Raw genomic sequence first — 13890 nt, forward strand, 5'->3', positions numbered from 1 at the left:
TGCCGGAAGGACGGAGTTGGGGAGACCCGGGCCGACCCGCTTTCCACTTCCGCCCTGCCTTCGGTTTAGCTCCGCCCATTTCCTCCTCGAAGGGGGAGAGCTGACGCGGACCCCGACGCTGTCCGCGGTTGCCAACGACTAGCTTTTCCCAAGATGCCTAAGTTGTTGTGTTCTTTTAGCCAATCAGAGAGGCGAAGCGGCCTCGCCGCGGGCCAATAGGCTGCCAGGCCAGGGCCCGCGTCGGTTAAACCGGGCTGGAGATTGGAGTGGCCAGCTAGGTTGTGTGGCTAGGACGCGTCTCCGAGTCGGCGGAGAGACCTGCAGGAGACCTACGGCGACATCCGGCGGGCCCGGCCATGCCGACTCGGGCGGAGGACTACGAGGTGCTGTCCACCATTGGCACGGGCTCCTACGGCCGCTGCCAGAAGATCCGGAGGAGGAGCGACGGCAAGGTGAGTGCGAGCAGCCTCGCTGTCTCCGCCCCTGCTGCGGTTGCACCTGCCTGCGGCGGGCGCCCTTGGCCCCGGGGTGGCGGCAGAGCGAGAGGCCTGGGGCTGTGGGTCTCCAAGGCGGGGTGCCGGGAAGAATCCATCTCCTCCAGGTCTGTGTCTGTCCTGGGTCGCTCAAGGGCTGGGAGACTGTGTTTTGAGATGTATCTATGTATCTATCTCTGGTTTTTTTCTTTCTCTTTCCTGCTTTGACTTGCTAAGCCCCCCCCCCCTCCCCCGTTAGTGACAGGTGGCTGAGTCCCTAGCTCTATTCAGAGAAGAGTAGACCTTTCTGACATGGGAAAAAGGCAGGACCCCCAGAACCTGGAGATTTTGCCTTGCAGTCAGAACTCACTCAAATACCCATTATTTGGATTATTGGATTTTTATTTTCCAGTGTGTGTAAGTAGACCTTACACAGGAAGAAATAATGGAGAGGAAACTGCCCGGCTGCTGATGGAAGGATCTTTACTAAGGTCTCTCACCCTGGGAAAGTTTGACTGGTTAGACAGTTGGAATGATCAGGGACTTTGATTCCCTCTGCTCCTGCTTTGACCCAAGTACCTTTTGCCACCGTGCCCCAAAGTAACTGAGCCTAGGGGGTTGGAGGAAGTCTAATGGGACTCCTCCTGTCTCCCATTGCATCATTTACCCCTCGAAGACTAGGGGAAGATTATGGAAATAAACTCAGGGGTTCTTAAGTTCATTGAACTAAATTAGATGGTAATGATCGTTGTGATCTATTAGAGAAGTAACTTTTAAAAGTTTTAAAATTTGGAACGTTCCTTCTTTGTCTTTGACTATGTAATGAGTTCATTTGTACCTTGGAAATTCTGACTTCAGATATTAGTTTGGAAAGAACTTGACTATGGCTCCATGACAGAAGCTGAGAAACAGATGCTTGTTTCTGAAGTGAATTTACTCCGTGAACTGAAACATCCAAACATCGTACGTTACTATGATCGAATTATCGACCGAACCAACACAACACTGTACATTGTAATGGAATATTGCGAAGGAGGGGACCTGGCCAGTGTAATTACAAAGGGAACCAAGGAAAGGTAAATTCATCTTTTAATTGTAAGCTGAAAATGGGCCAAGTTTCACTTCTGTTAAGCATCCTCGCTTAGGATTGGGGACGTAGTAAGAAATGTGGAAGACTGGGGTGGCGCCTGGGTTGCTTAGTCGGTTAAGCGTCCGACTTTCGCTTAGGTCATGATCTAGCGGTTCGTGGGTTCGAGCCCCGCGTCGGGCTCTGTGCTGACTGCCAGCTCAGAGCCTGGAGCCTGTTTCAGAGTCTGTGACTCCCTCTCTCTCTGACCCTCCCCTGCTCACGCTGTCTCTCTCTCTCTCTCCTAGAAAGTAAAAAAAAAAATGTGGAAGACTGTTCTTGTATTTGTTCCAAGAGTCCACAGCACTTTAGAAAATCCCTGATGAATCAACACCCTTACCTCATCTTGAAAATAATAATTTATTTCCCTATTTGAACACCTTGAAAACTAGATACTTCACATTATCCCATCTTTTTAATGTGTGTATTCAGAAGTTATATGCTGCATAACTGCTTTGGTTTCAGACAATACTTAGATGAAGAATTTGTTCTTCGAGTGATGACTCAGTTGACTCTGGCCCTAAAGGAATGTCACAGGCGAAGCGATGGTGGTCATACCGTGCTGCATCGGGACCTGAAACCAGCCAACGTTTTCCTGGATGGCAAGCAAAACGTTAAGCTCGGAGATTTTGGGCTAGCTAGAATATTAAACCATGATACGAGTTTTGCAAAAACGTTTGTTGGCACACCCTATTACATGTCTCCTGTAAGTATTTCAGAACTTATATACTTTTTAAACATCCTAACGCTAAGCATTCAGTGGCAGGAAATTGAGGTTTTTATTTGTTTGCTTAGTAATTCTTACAGTAGTCAAGAATTAATACTGTTCACTTAAAATTTATATATATATTTTTTTCAAATGGAACATCAAGCCCTTAAACTCCTCTATATCAGCAATTAAAGTGAAGCTTTTATTGAATGGCCACCATGTGCCAAGTTCTGGGATTACAAAGATGAAATAGGTTTTGTCTCTGTTCTCAAGAGCAATGTTTTCCAAAGTGCCATGGGCCCTATATGCCACCTGGGACTCATTTAGAGTGTTTGTTTAAGATGCAGAGCCCTGGGCCCCACCCCCAGATCCAATGACTCTGGATCTCTGGGTCTCTGGACCAGTTCTTGAACTCTGTGCTTTTTTTTTCCTTCCATTTTTCATTTTGAACATTGCTTTTTAATAGACTGTCTAGATGATCCCTGTGTGTGGAGATTCAGGGCTTCTTTCAGATAATGTTTTTACAGTGTTGGCTTTTCCTACTTGTTCTTTTTTTTGGTTGCCTCTTCTCGCAGTGGGGCTGCAGTGAATCGACTTTACTTATCCCTTCTCTCTGTTGCTGGATATTTTGTTTCTAGAATTTCTTACCATTCTTAGGAGCGCTGCTCTGCACACCTTTGAATGCATTCATTATTCTTTCTTCCCTTTTGGTTATTTCCTTGGCGTGTAGCTCTCAGAAAGGTATGAACTAGGTCAAAGGGTATGAACTGTTTATGACTCTAGATATTATCTGATGTCTGTTAAAAGCTTGAAGCAGTAAGAGCTATCACTAACGCGTTGTTTTTGAATAAGATTAGACATTGCCTGAAGAGTGTCATTTTCACACTGGATCAGATTCCAAATAGAAAGACTTCAACATAAAGGAAAATTACCCAGAAGTGGTTCTTGAAAAATCTGAAACCTTTGTAATTCTCTTGTTCCTTTTCCCTCCTGCCCTTGTAATTAGATCAGTTCAGCCTTCCCTAAGGCACTGATTGTCAGGAAGTGGTATCAGACCACCTGGTGGAGTTTAGAACACCAAGAAGCTTCCTGAAGGTTTTGGTACTACTTCTGTGCCCATTGTTGAGAATAAGAACTATGGTAGACTAATACTGTAAGTGTGGAAGAAAGGAAAATAATTAAAATAGGAAATGAGAATATTAGTTAATACTGTGATTTATACTGTGGACTAAGAAAAATATATAAATGGATAATTCAGTTAGCCAATATGTCTATATCCATTTAAATGTGTGCCAGATATATGTTTTGATTATTCTGAAATTTTCTCTGTTTTTTTTTTTTTTTGCTCTGGTTTGTTCAAAATGGAGTTTCTACATTATGAATGGCTTGAGGGTAAAGGTCTCATATTCACCTTTGAATTATCAGCACCTGATCTATTGTAACATGATAACATTTGTGAATGAAAACTAAGTGAATGGATTATTTGTGGCAGTATATTAGGATAAGATCATTGCCTTCTTTCCATTATAAATTTGGAGATAAAATATAAAGTACCATCTTTGTTACTGTGACATAAGATCTGACATAAACTGGATCCGTCTTTTGTATCTGATATTTTTGTTATGGATATAAAATATTAGTAATTTAAAATGTTTTCCTTTTTTTCTTTTTTCTTCTCTGGGTCAGTATTACCAAATGTTAAGTTTCCGTTTTCGTTTCAGGTCATTTTGTAAGTTTTAAGACAGAATGAACTTTTAACTCCTCCTACGTTTGTATGCTTTTCTCCCCCTTTAGGAGCAGATGAATCGCATGTCCTACAACGAGAAATCTGATATCTGGTCGCTGGGTTGTTTGCTGTATGAATTGTGTGCGTTAATGTAAGTCAGCAAAAAACAGCCTTCTGGTGTGAAGTGTACTCTCCCAGAGGTTTGTCCCCTTTCACTGGGTCTAGCTTTTTGAGCATCCATGCATATTCGAGCCTGAAAGAATCATACGTTGGGTTAAAATGAAGATAGATAGATGGGTTAAAAATTTATTTGCAAATTAATTGCAAGGTCCCACTTGCAAAGAGGCTGGGTCCCACTTTAACCCGGTAAGATGCTTCCCTTGCTAGACTGATGCTTAGCTCATGGGGAGAGCACATCGGCCAGGCTTGTGGAAGAAATGAAACAAAAATCCAGGGTAGAGGTCTGGGCATCTGGAGAACTAGGAAGAGCTCCCATTCTTTGCCTTTTTTCCCCTTCTAAACTAATCTGTGGAGCAGTGGTTCTCAGCCAGGGAGTGGGAAACAGTTTGTTTTCCATGGGACATTTGACAATGCCTGGAGACACTTTGGGATGTCACAGCTAGGGAGAGCTCTGGCGTCTTGCGAACAGAAGCCAGCAATGCCACAAAACAAACCACATGCACAGGACAGCCTTCCTGACAAACATCACATGACCCTGAATGTCAGGAATGCCAAGGTTGGGCACCTTAGCTGGGGAAGACAATCCCAGGAGAAACATGAACACCAGCTGAGCTTAAACTGTGCTTTTGATTTGGCTCCTGTTATATATTTTCATTTCTACATTAAAAAACATTTTTCCCCAGGCCTCCGTTTACAGCTTTCAACCAGAAAGAACTAGCTGGGAAGATTAGAGAAGGCAAATTCAGGCGAATTCCATATCGTTACTCTGATGAATTGAATGACATTATTACAAGGATGTTAAATTTAAAGGTAAAGAGTGTAAGATTACATTGTCTACTTCTGTCTCTCAGTTTCTTGAAGCAACGCGACTATAGAAGCATTAGCTATAGTTCCTCAGCTAAGTCTACTCCGTTAACAGAAGCGAAAACATGGAAATTTGGCAAATTGTGCATCCTTGCTGGCCTACCTTCTGTGCTTTGTGCCTCCTCCCTCTCTCTGCCACGCTAACAGATGGCTGCTAGCGAAGCAGGATTGCAGAAAAGCTCCAAATCCTTAGTTCCCTACCTCAAAGTGGCAGGTGGCAAGGGAGGGGGCCTCAAATAGGACTTCATTACCCAGCCTCTCGCTCCAGCCGAGAGATTAGAGACCAGAGATGGAGTGGGGGAGGGGCAATAAGTAAAGAGTTAAGTGGAAACAACCTGGTCCTGGGATGGGGAGGAAGATGTCCTAGGGTCAGGTTGATGTAAGAGCAGGAGTTAAATGCTGTGGAATTACCAAGAAGGATAATGGTGAAATAGTAGGACTGCAGGTCGGTAAGAGAGGGCGTTGCTTAAAATAGTTTTGAGATACAAGGGCAGCGGTACTTGTCCTAAGGCAGACCTAGCAGTGCCACCACGCACCAGCTCAGGGATGGACAGGTTAGGGGGAAACAAAGGTTAGTTAACATCTGCATAACCTTGTGGACCCAGAACTTCATGGGTTAAAGCCACAAGTGAACTTAACCTTTCCAGGCATTTAAGACCCATCCATAAAGTCCTTTCTTTTGTCTTGGAAATGTATGCTGTCTTTAATGTACCTGTTCTTTTTGGATGAGTATTCTGCTCTGAAATACAACACTGACTGCAAAACTGAACGTTGTTTCCCTCAGGATTACCATCGACCTTCTGTTGAAGAAATTCTTGAGAATCCATTGATAGCAGACTTGGTTGCAGAAGAGCAAAGAAGAAATCCTGAGAGAAGAGGGCGGCAAGTGGAACCGGAGAAGTTACAGGATTCCAGCCCCATCTTGGGGGAGCTGAAACTGAAGGAAATACAGTTACAGGAGCGAGAGCGAGCCCTGAAGGCCCGGGAAGAACGGCTGGAGCGTAAGTCTGAATGGGGACAAAGACGGGGAGCACTACAGAGGGCTATTCTGATGTGTGTAAAATCTCTCTGAACAGAGTATTTGATACATGGATGTCCTATTAGAACATTCTTATAAATACTTGAGGCCCCAAAATATGTATTGTAAAATAGTAAATGAAGCTCGCTGCCACTTCCCTGTTGAGCCTCTTTCTCTTAGATCGATGGCTCTCATATTGTTGGTCGCTAACTGTGATGACCCTGACCCTATAGTCATTATACTTAACTGTGGAGCTACTTTTTCTTTCTCTTCCTTAATATATTTATACCCTAAATTGTTTTCATTGGAAAAGAGGATTGGAGCATTTGCTGCCTTCCATGATAAAAACCATGCCTTCTGTCTCCTGATATGGCCGGCCCAGCATAGCCCAAGTGTAAAACCCTATTGTGTGTGGGACTAGATATGTTCGGGCAATTCAGTAAAGTGTGTGAGTGAAGATGTTCTAGGTCTGTAAATAGTCTGGGCATTAACTGATTAGGTACTCATCAGTTTTTGACGTTGAAAGTCTGTCTATTCCATTAAAGTAAGAGCTGCTACCCAGGATGTAAATTAAGCAAGGTAGCTACAGCGGCGAGGCTCTTCATGTTAACATTAAGGGACAAGAGATGGATCGTGACCGTCTCCTGCCACCCTCATGGCTCACTTGGTTTTGCTTCTGCTGCTTTATGCACAATGCAGGTGATAGATACCTTTCTATTTAAATGAACGTAAAAAGCATCCCATACATGCATTCATGGTTTTACTTCCTGATGACAATTATATAGTGCTGTGAGACCTGCTTTCTGTAGGAGTATAACCGCCACTTACCCAGAAACCTTTTTTTGATGCTTCTGTCGAAAGAATTTGTAAAACAAGCAAAAACTTTTTTTAAAGCTTTTCCCAATGTTTTGTAGTTTCCTATAACCAATGAAATTTGAACTTTCTGAATTCTGGGGCATGAATTAAAAAATAGCCTTTGTTACTGATCTAAAGAAGTACCTCCTAACAGAGTTGTGGGGTTTTTTCCACTTCTATTTGGGTGCTGTCATTGACCCAGAAGAAGGAGGGTTCTGTGAGGCTCGGTAATGCCCAAAAAGGGGACTGTTGCCTGTTTTCAGTGCAGAATGGAGATGGCTTTCATTGTTTCTTTTCCCAAATGAGTTCTTCCCAGACAACATGACTAAAGGTTGACACTGACCTTGTATTTGTGCTTAAACCAGTCCTTACGGGAAAGCCTAAGACAGCACACATCATACTAAAATGCTGACTCAAAACCTAGCACAGTAGGTTGGCCGGGCACCTTTCGCAGTGCCAGGCAGGCATGCTAGTCTTCGTGACGAGGAAAAGAGAGAGGATTGCGAAGTGTGAATCGTCTTAAACCCATAGCCTCTCATTAATATCTTTCTTGTTCCATTGCTTTTCTAAAGAGAAGGAATTTGAGCTGTGTGTCCGGGAGAGACTGGCAGACAACAAGCTGGCCAGAGCAGAAAGTGTGTTGAAGAATTACAGCCTGCTGAAGGAGCAGAGGTTCCGGAGTCTGGCAGCGGGTCCAGGTATGAGAATTTGCTCTGCAAACAAGCTGCCACCACAGATGAAGAAATGGTACCCGTCTCGCTGCCTTGGGGCTTCGGTGGCCCTTTTAATTTACGCAGTCTCATATTTTAAGATAGAGTTCACTGAATATATGCATCTCAATACAAATAATTCTGTCATAGCAATGATTTACTTAATGGGTTCATAGACTTGAGGCAATGGGTCATCATGATTTCATCTTCAGTTTTATTTACCTCATGAAACTACAGGTTTAGTTTTTGATTCTTTTAAAGCTAGGACACTTAAAAAACTGTTGTGCATTTCAGATTTTTCTCTGGGAATATTATCAAAATTACTATACATTTCTCTTCATTTACAAGCAAAAACCCCAGCATTTTACTCTTGCCACATGAGCAGGTAGAAAGTATGGCTTAGGGGCACCTGGGTAGCTCAGTTGGTTAAGTGTTGACTCTTGATTTTGGCTCAGGTCATGATCTCATGGATCAAGGGTTCAAGCCCCACTGCGCTGACAATGTGGAGCCTGCTTAGGATTTTTTTCTCTCTCTCTTTCTCTCTCTCTGCCTATCCCCCATTTGTGCTCTCCTTTCTTGCTCTCTCAAAATCAGTAAACTTAAAAAAAAAAAAGTATAGCTTAAATAGTGGAATAAACCAACTGTAGAATAAGCCATCACTTTTGGGTCCTTGCTAAGATCCCTGCAAATTGAAACATGTATTTGGGGCGCCTGGGTGGCTCAGTTGGTTAAGCATCCCACTCTTGATTTTGGCTCAGGTCATGATCTCACAGTTCGTGAGATTGAGCCCCATATTGGGCTCTACGCTCTCAGCGCAGAGCCTGTTTGGGATTCTCTCTCTGCCCCTCCCCTGGTCTCTCTCTCTCTCTCTCTCTCTCTCAAAATACAAATAAATGAACATTAAAAAAAGTTGAAACATGTATTTGTCAAAATTCGGTTGATATCTACGTATGCTCTTTGTGTTTCCCTTGTTATTCCGAGTAGACAGTTTGTAGGCAGTCAGCCTTCCCGGGGCCCTGTGTTCCAGCGAGAAGTGGTTGGTGGGTATACCGTTGAGCCCCCTCTAACGGGCCTTCTCCATTTCACAGAAACCCTACATCTGATTTAACCTACTCTAGAAGATTATGGAAAATGCTAAGCGTTAAACCTCTTTTCTCTAGGGGCGCCTGGGTGGCTTAGTCGGTTAAGCGTCCGACTGTCACTTAGGTCATGATCTCGCGGTTCGTGGGTTCGAGCCCCGCGTCGGGCTCTGTGCTGACTGCCAGCTCAGAGCCTGGAGCCTGTTTCAGTCTGTGACTCCCTCTCTCTCTGACCCTCCCCTGCTCACGCTGTCTCTCTCTCTCCTAGAAATAAATAAAACATTTAAAAAAAAAAAAAAAAAAAAAACCTTTTCTCTAAATTTCTGCGTGACATAAATTATTTTTTAAAGTGTTTTTGTTGGTTTTAAAAATTGAGTATCTGAATTTTGCAGTGATACTCAGGCAGAGTTCTTATAGCTCCCTCCTACCATGTAGGACAGGCAGCGTTTGTGAAGGCTGTCATGTCCATCTGGAATAAATTGAGAGAGAATCTGGTCACTTCAGTGAGCATGACAGCATTTTGTAGATGGAACAGACAAAAAAAAGAACTGCCTAAGTTAGTTTGATGGTTATAATAACATCATAGTGGTAAGTGATGGAAGTAAATGAAACAAGAATTACGTAAAACTTGAGCTCATCTTTGAAATTACTTCTTTTTACTCAATATTGCTACCATTTCTATATTTTTATACTATTTATTCCAGTTTTTCTCTTTATGCCCCTCTAAGAAACAAAATAGGCTGAAATTATAATCAGTGTGGTAGAGTGAGGAGAAATTTTCATCTGGGTGAGTTGCATGCATCAGACCTGTTGTCCGGAGTTATTGAAGGCCCTGCTGACTGTGCTCCAGGGAAGGACTTGATTTACATTTTGCTCTGAGAATCTGTGAACAAAGGCTGAAAGGAGCTGGAGCAGGATGAGGGGTTCCAGTGCAGGGCGCCTAAACATCCGGGGTCCACCTCGATGCGCATCCCAGCAAATGCCTCTGTTACAGGGAGCTTCAGGAATCAAGTATCCCCTGGGACCAGGAGATCCTTTGTGGCTCCAAGCACTGGAAGCACCTAGCATGTCAGAGCCATAAAATAAACAAAGCAGGTGGGACAGGTGCCCTGGGCTGGAAGTATCCTCTCCCCGCCCTCGGGCTAGAAAATTTAGGTGGAGGAAAATGTGATGCATTAGCATCTCTTTAGAAGCTCTTAGTCTATTTAATGAAATGCTAACTCGTTTTCTTCTACTTCATGAAATACTAACTCCTTTCCTAAACACTTCTTTCTTACAGAATTACCCCATCAGTAGGATTTACAGGTTACGTGGTTGGCTCATGAATATATAGTTGTTGGTGACAGTAGGGTGGGTATCTTTGCAGCAGTAGAGTTAAGTGTAAAAGCAGCCAGGTTTGCTGCAGCAGGAACTATATGAAGTAGGAGGTCCCAGGGCAAGGGGAAGGCAGCATTTCTCTGTGCAGCCGGCTCCTACTCCGCAGACTTCCACTTGTTTGGCCTAGAACGTCCTCTTCCAGAGAGCCACATGGCTTCTTCCTCAGGTGTCCGCTCAGAAGTCCCCTTAGTGGGCGGCTTCGATCCCTGCAAGCAAACACCCTGCACTTGTCTCCCTTTCTCACTTGTACTGCCCTTCCCCACACAGCACCTCAAATACTCCTCGCACGTGCTTGTTGCCGTGTGCATGGTCCGTCTCCCCCTCCGAGAATGGGGTCCTTGTCCAGTCCACAATGGCCCGTACAGTGAGCTCAGTAAATATTCGAATGTATTTCCTTTAAATGAACACAAAGGAAAAATAAAAAGTTTCTGGAATTCTGAACTGCAAGTCGCCAACCCCCCGATAGTACTGTCAGTAGCCGATAGTGTAGCCACTTCAAGTAAATTTTTCTTCATGTAAAACCTATAATTCACATATTTCATTACACCATTAACCTGAATTATCCTTTCCATGCTGACTTTGCTTGGATCCTTTTTGAAATCAGTCTCTGGTCAGTTAAGCTCCTTTGAAATGAGTGTTCTTGAATATTTAACCCAAACTATCTGTAACATGCTATCTGTAAGAAAGACCTTCTGCTTCTTACTTTTCTGGAAGTTATGTGTTCTAGGTAGAATGGCAATTGTTTTCAAGAATAGAAATAAATCACATTGATTTCCAAAAGTTTTGTATTGTGGCCCATAATTCCCAGTGCATTTTAACCTTAAGAGAAGAGGTGATTATTAAGATTTGATGCCCTTCATCTCCTGTCCCAGAGAAAATAACACAGGTCCCCAGATTTCAAATGTGAACTGAAAGAATAAATGTTTTTTGGGGCACTTAAGTGGCTCAGTTGGTTAAGCAGCCAACTCTTGATTTCGGCTTAGGTCACAGTCTCACAGTTACTGAGTTTGAGCCCTGTGTCAGGCTCTGCACAAGAGCCTGCTTGGGATTCTCTCTCTCTCTTCCCCTCCCTATTCATGCTAGTGCATTCTCTCTCTCACAAAAATAAATAAAACATCTAAAAAAAAGGGGAGGGGAGAGAAAAAAAAAGAATAAATGTGTTTGAAAAGTCTGCTAAGTAGGGAGGAGCTGAACTTACTCTTTTTCTGCTTTCTTTCTAAAGAACTTTTTGATCTTCCATCCTCGATTATTAAGAAGAAAGTTCATTTCAGTGGGGAAAGTAAAGAGAATGTCATGAGGAGTGAGAATTCTGAGAGTCTGCTCACCTCCAAGTCCAAGTGCAAAGACCTGAAGAAGAGACTTCATGCTGCTCAGCTCCGCGCTCAAGCGTTGTCAGATATTGAAAAAAATTACCAGCTGAAAAGCAGACAGATTCTGGGCATGCGCTAGCCTCCCAGAGAGACCGAGCTGGGTCCCAGTGTTGAACCTTGCCTGCCCGTGAAAGCTGGATACTCACCTGCTGTAGCTTTACACCCTTGGTTCTGTGAGCCGCACCTTTTTGTACAGTGAGCCAGATTGTTTGGAATTGCTTTGGTGGTTCTTCTGCAACAATTGTACAAAATGCTCACGCCTTTCATTTTTCTTTTTTTTTCCTTTTTCTTTTGTAAAGAACATGTTATAGGAAGAATGACAGTTTCTTCATTGGTTGGGCTTTTAATCCTGTGTGTGATTACTACTGGAACGTGAAGCGTTAACATTCTAAATGTTGGAGGGAAATAATGTCAGGAAAGAAAAGTACTTAGCCAGGAGCAGTTTTGAACGACCTAGTAGGTGTGCTTACAGTGGTCGTGCCTAGATTCAAGGTTCTAAATGTTCCTCAGCTTTGAAAACCTAAGTGGATACACATTGGTCACTAATGCTGTGACATCTTGCTTGTAAGTATCCCATTGGTCTGCAGTGCAGATCTGTCACCTTTTGTGGAATTCATCACTGTGATGTCATCACTGTGATGTTCCTTTTTATCCTATTTAAGAGCGTGTGATCTGGCTGTCATTTACCTACCTGTTTCTCCACTAAATAAAAGAATTCTCTAGTTTTCCTATATTTATGTTTCTTGCATTTGTTGATCTCTTAGTTGAGGGAGTCTGTGTTTATGATCTGTAGGCACTGGCAGGAACACAAGCCACCATCAGTCTCCCGCTCAGTGGATTTTACTCTCTGTGATGTATTTTACTCCCCATCTCATTAGTCTGTCTAAGCCGGTAGTCCTCAAGGAGGGGTGAGTGCGCCCCTTCTTCCCACCGGGAGACCTTCGGCAGTGTGTGGACATGTACATTGTAATGATCAATGATCGTGGGGAGGGCACTACGTGCATCCAGTGGGCCTCCTACAATGCGCAGGACGGTGCCCGCCACAAGATGGCAGTAGTGCACTCTTGAGACGTCTGATCCAGGCTAGGGCTTGTTGAAACATACCCCATCCAGGAAGGAAACTTACTTTAGTTTTGAGGGATCTTTGTTTGTTTGTTTGTTTGTTTGTTTACGTGTCTGACTTTTAATATGAATTAGCAGTGTTTGCTGTGCCGCCACATTTTGCATGTAATGTTTTCCTAGTGATGCTAATCTTTTGACTGGATGGAATAAGACCGAATTGTGAAGGGTTAACAATGGGAAGAAACTGCTCCTGTATTATCAGTTATTTCATTGCAGGTTTATCACACAGTTGATAATGCAATTCCATCAAAGACAAATGATGATATTAAGACAATCAGAAGCTGATTTCCATGACTTTAGGGTAATCCCACAGACGATTCCCAACAGGGCCACTTTGATAAAAATGTTGAATATAATTTGCAGGGCCCAGTGTGAAATAAAAATGTAGGGCTCTTTGTTCAAAAACAGGAAACAAGTACTATTAAAAGTACGGGAAAAGCCTTGTCCTCTCTTCCAAGGTTTCTATCTGTTTATTGTGTTATTTGCTACTTAATGTTCTAAGTAAAGACAAACTTAAATTATTATGAGTTTTCTTTCACACTTCTCTTTTATATCGTGCCATGGAAGTTTTAAATGCAAATAGCACATTCCACATAAGTGTGGAATACTTGACATATGATTTGTATTCTGTGGCTTCTCCGGGAGGGCGCCCCAGGCTGAGCATAAGAGACACGCAGATCCCTGTCACTGGTATCTGGGGACCCCTGGCCCGTGCTTGCCAAGTTCCTTGTCCCTCCAGCCTCCAGACCTACCTATAGCCCAGCCAGGCATCTCCCCCTCAGGCCACTGCCCCAGCGTACGGCAGACAGGTCACTCCTGAGGATCTTTGCACCTCCAGGCTGGGATTTTCTCTGTAGCTGGATAAGGGTTCCTAGATGACCCCCTGTCAAGGCCATGAGCTGGTTGCCCACCTGGCATGCCGTGGGGCTGCGGGCCCAGGAAGGGAGAAGGGCATTGAGGAGAGATGCCTCAGCCACAGGCCCCCAGTCCTGACCTTTCCCTTGCGCACGTGCAGGCCCTTTCTGGGAGCAGAGTGTGGCAGTGGTTGTGGGGCACAGGCAGGGAGGGGAAGTCGGATGGGGCCTGGTGCACCCAGGGGCCAGGGAGTGGGGAGCGGGAGGCGGGACCTTGCAGGAACTGAGGCTCGGAGCCCCCACATACGTGCTATTGTGCCATCAGACGCACAAAATGTCCATTCAAAGATGCAGTTATTTAGCCCTGCAAGCACAGAGCTTCAAAACTCAGGTGCCAGGCCCCTCTGCAAACCAAGTCGTGCTGCTT

General features: G+C 44.0%; 1 protein-coding gene across 1 annotated transcript; it reads left to right on the top strand.

Annotated features, from left to right (window-relative positions):
• The first annotated feature begins 245 nt into the window (after window positions 1-245).
• On the top strand, window positions 246-12796 carry NEK2 (NIMA related kinase 2). The gene is made up of 8 exons (XM_039230139.1): window positions 246-452; window positions 1332-1549; window positions 2065-2305; window positions 4103-4185; window positions 4898-5024; window positions 5863-6079; window positions 7524-7649; window positions 11340-12796. Exons 1-8 carry the CDS (start codon window positions 357-359, stop codon window positions 11564-11566), a joined length of 1335 nt encoding a protein of 444 aa, XP_039086070.1. The 5' UTR covers window positions 246-356; the 3' UTR covers window positions 11567-12796.
• The last annotated feature ends 1094 nt before the right edge of the window (window positions 12797-13890 follow it).

Source organism: Hyaena hyaena, unplaced genomic scaffold (assembly GCF_003009895.1).
Source record: "Hyaena hyaena isolate Hyena2069 unplaced genomic scaffold, ASM300989v1 scaffold_43, whole genome shotgun sequence".
In the NCBI taxonomy this organism is placed as follows: Eukaryota; Metazoa; Chordata; class Mammalia; order Carnivora; family Hyaenidae; genus Hyaena; species Hyaena hyaena.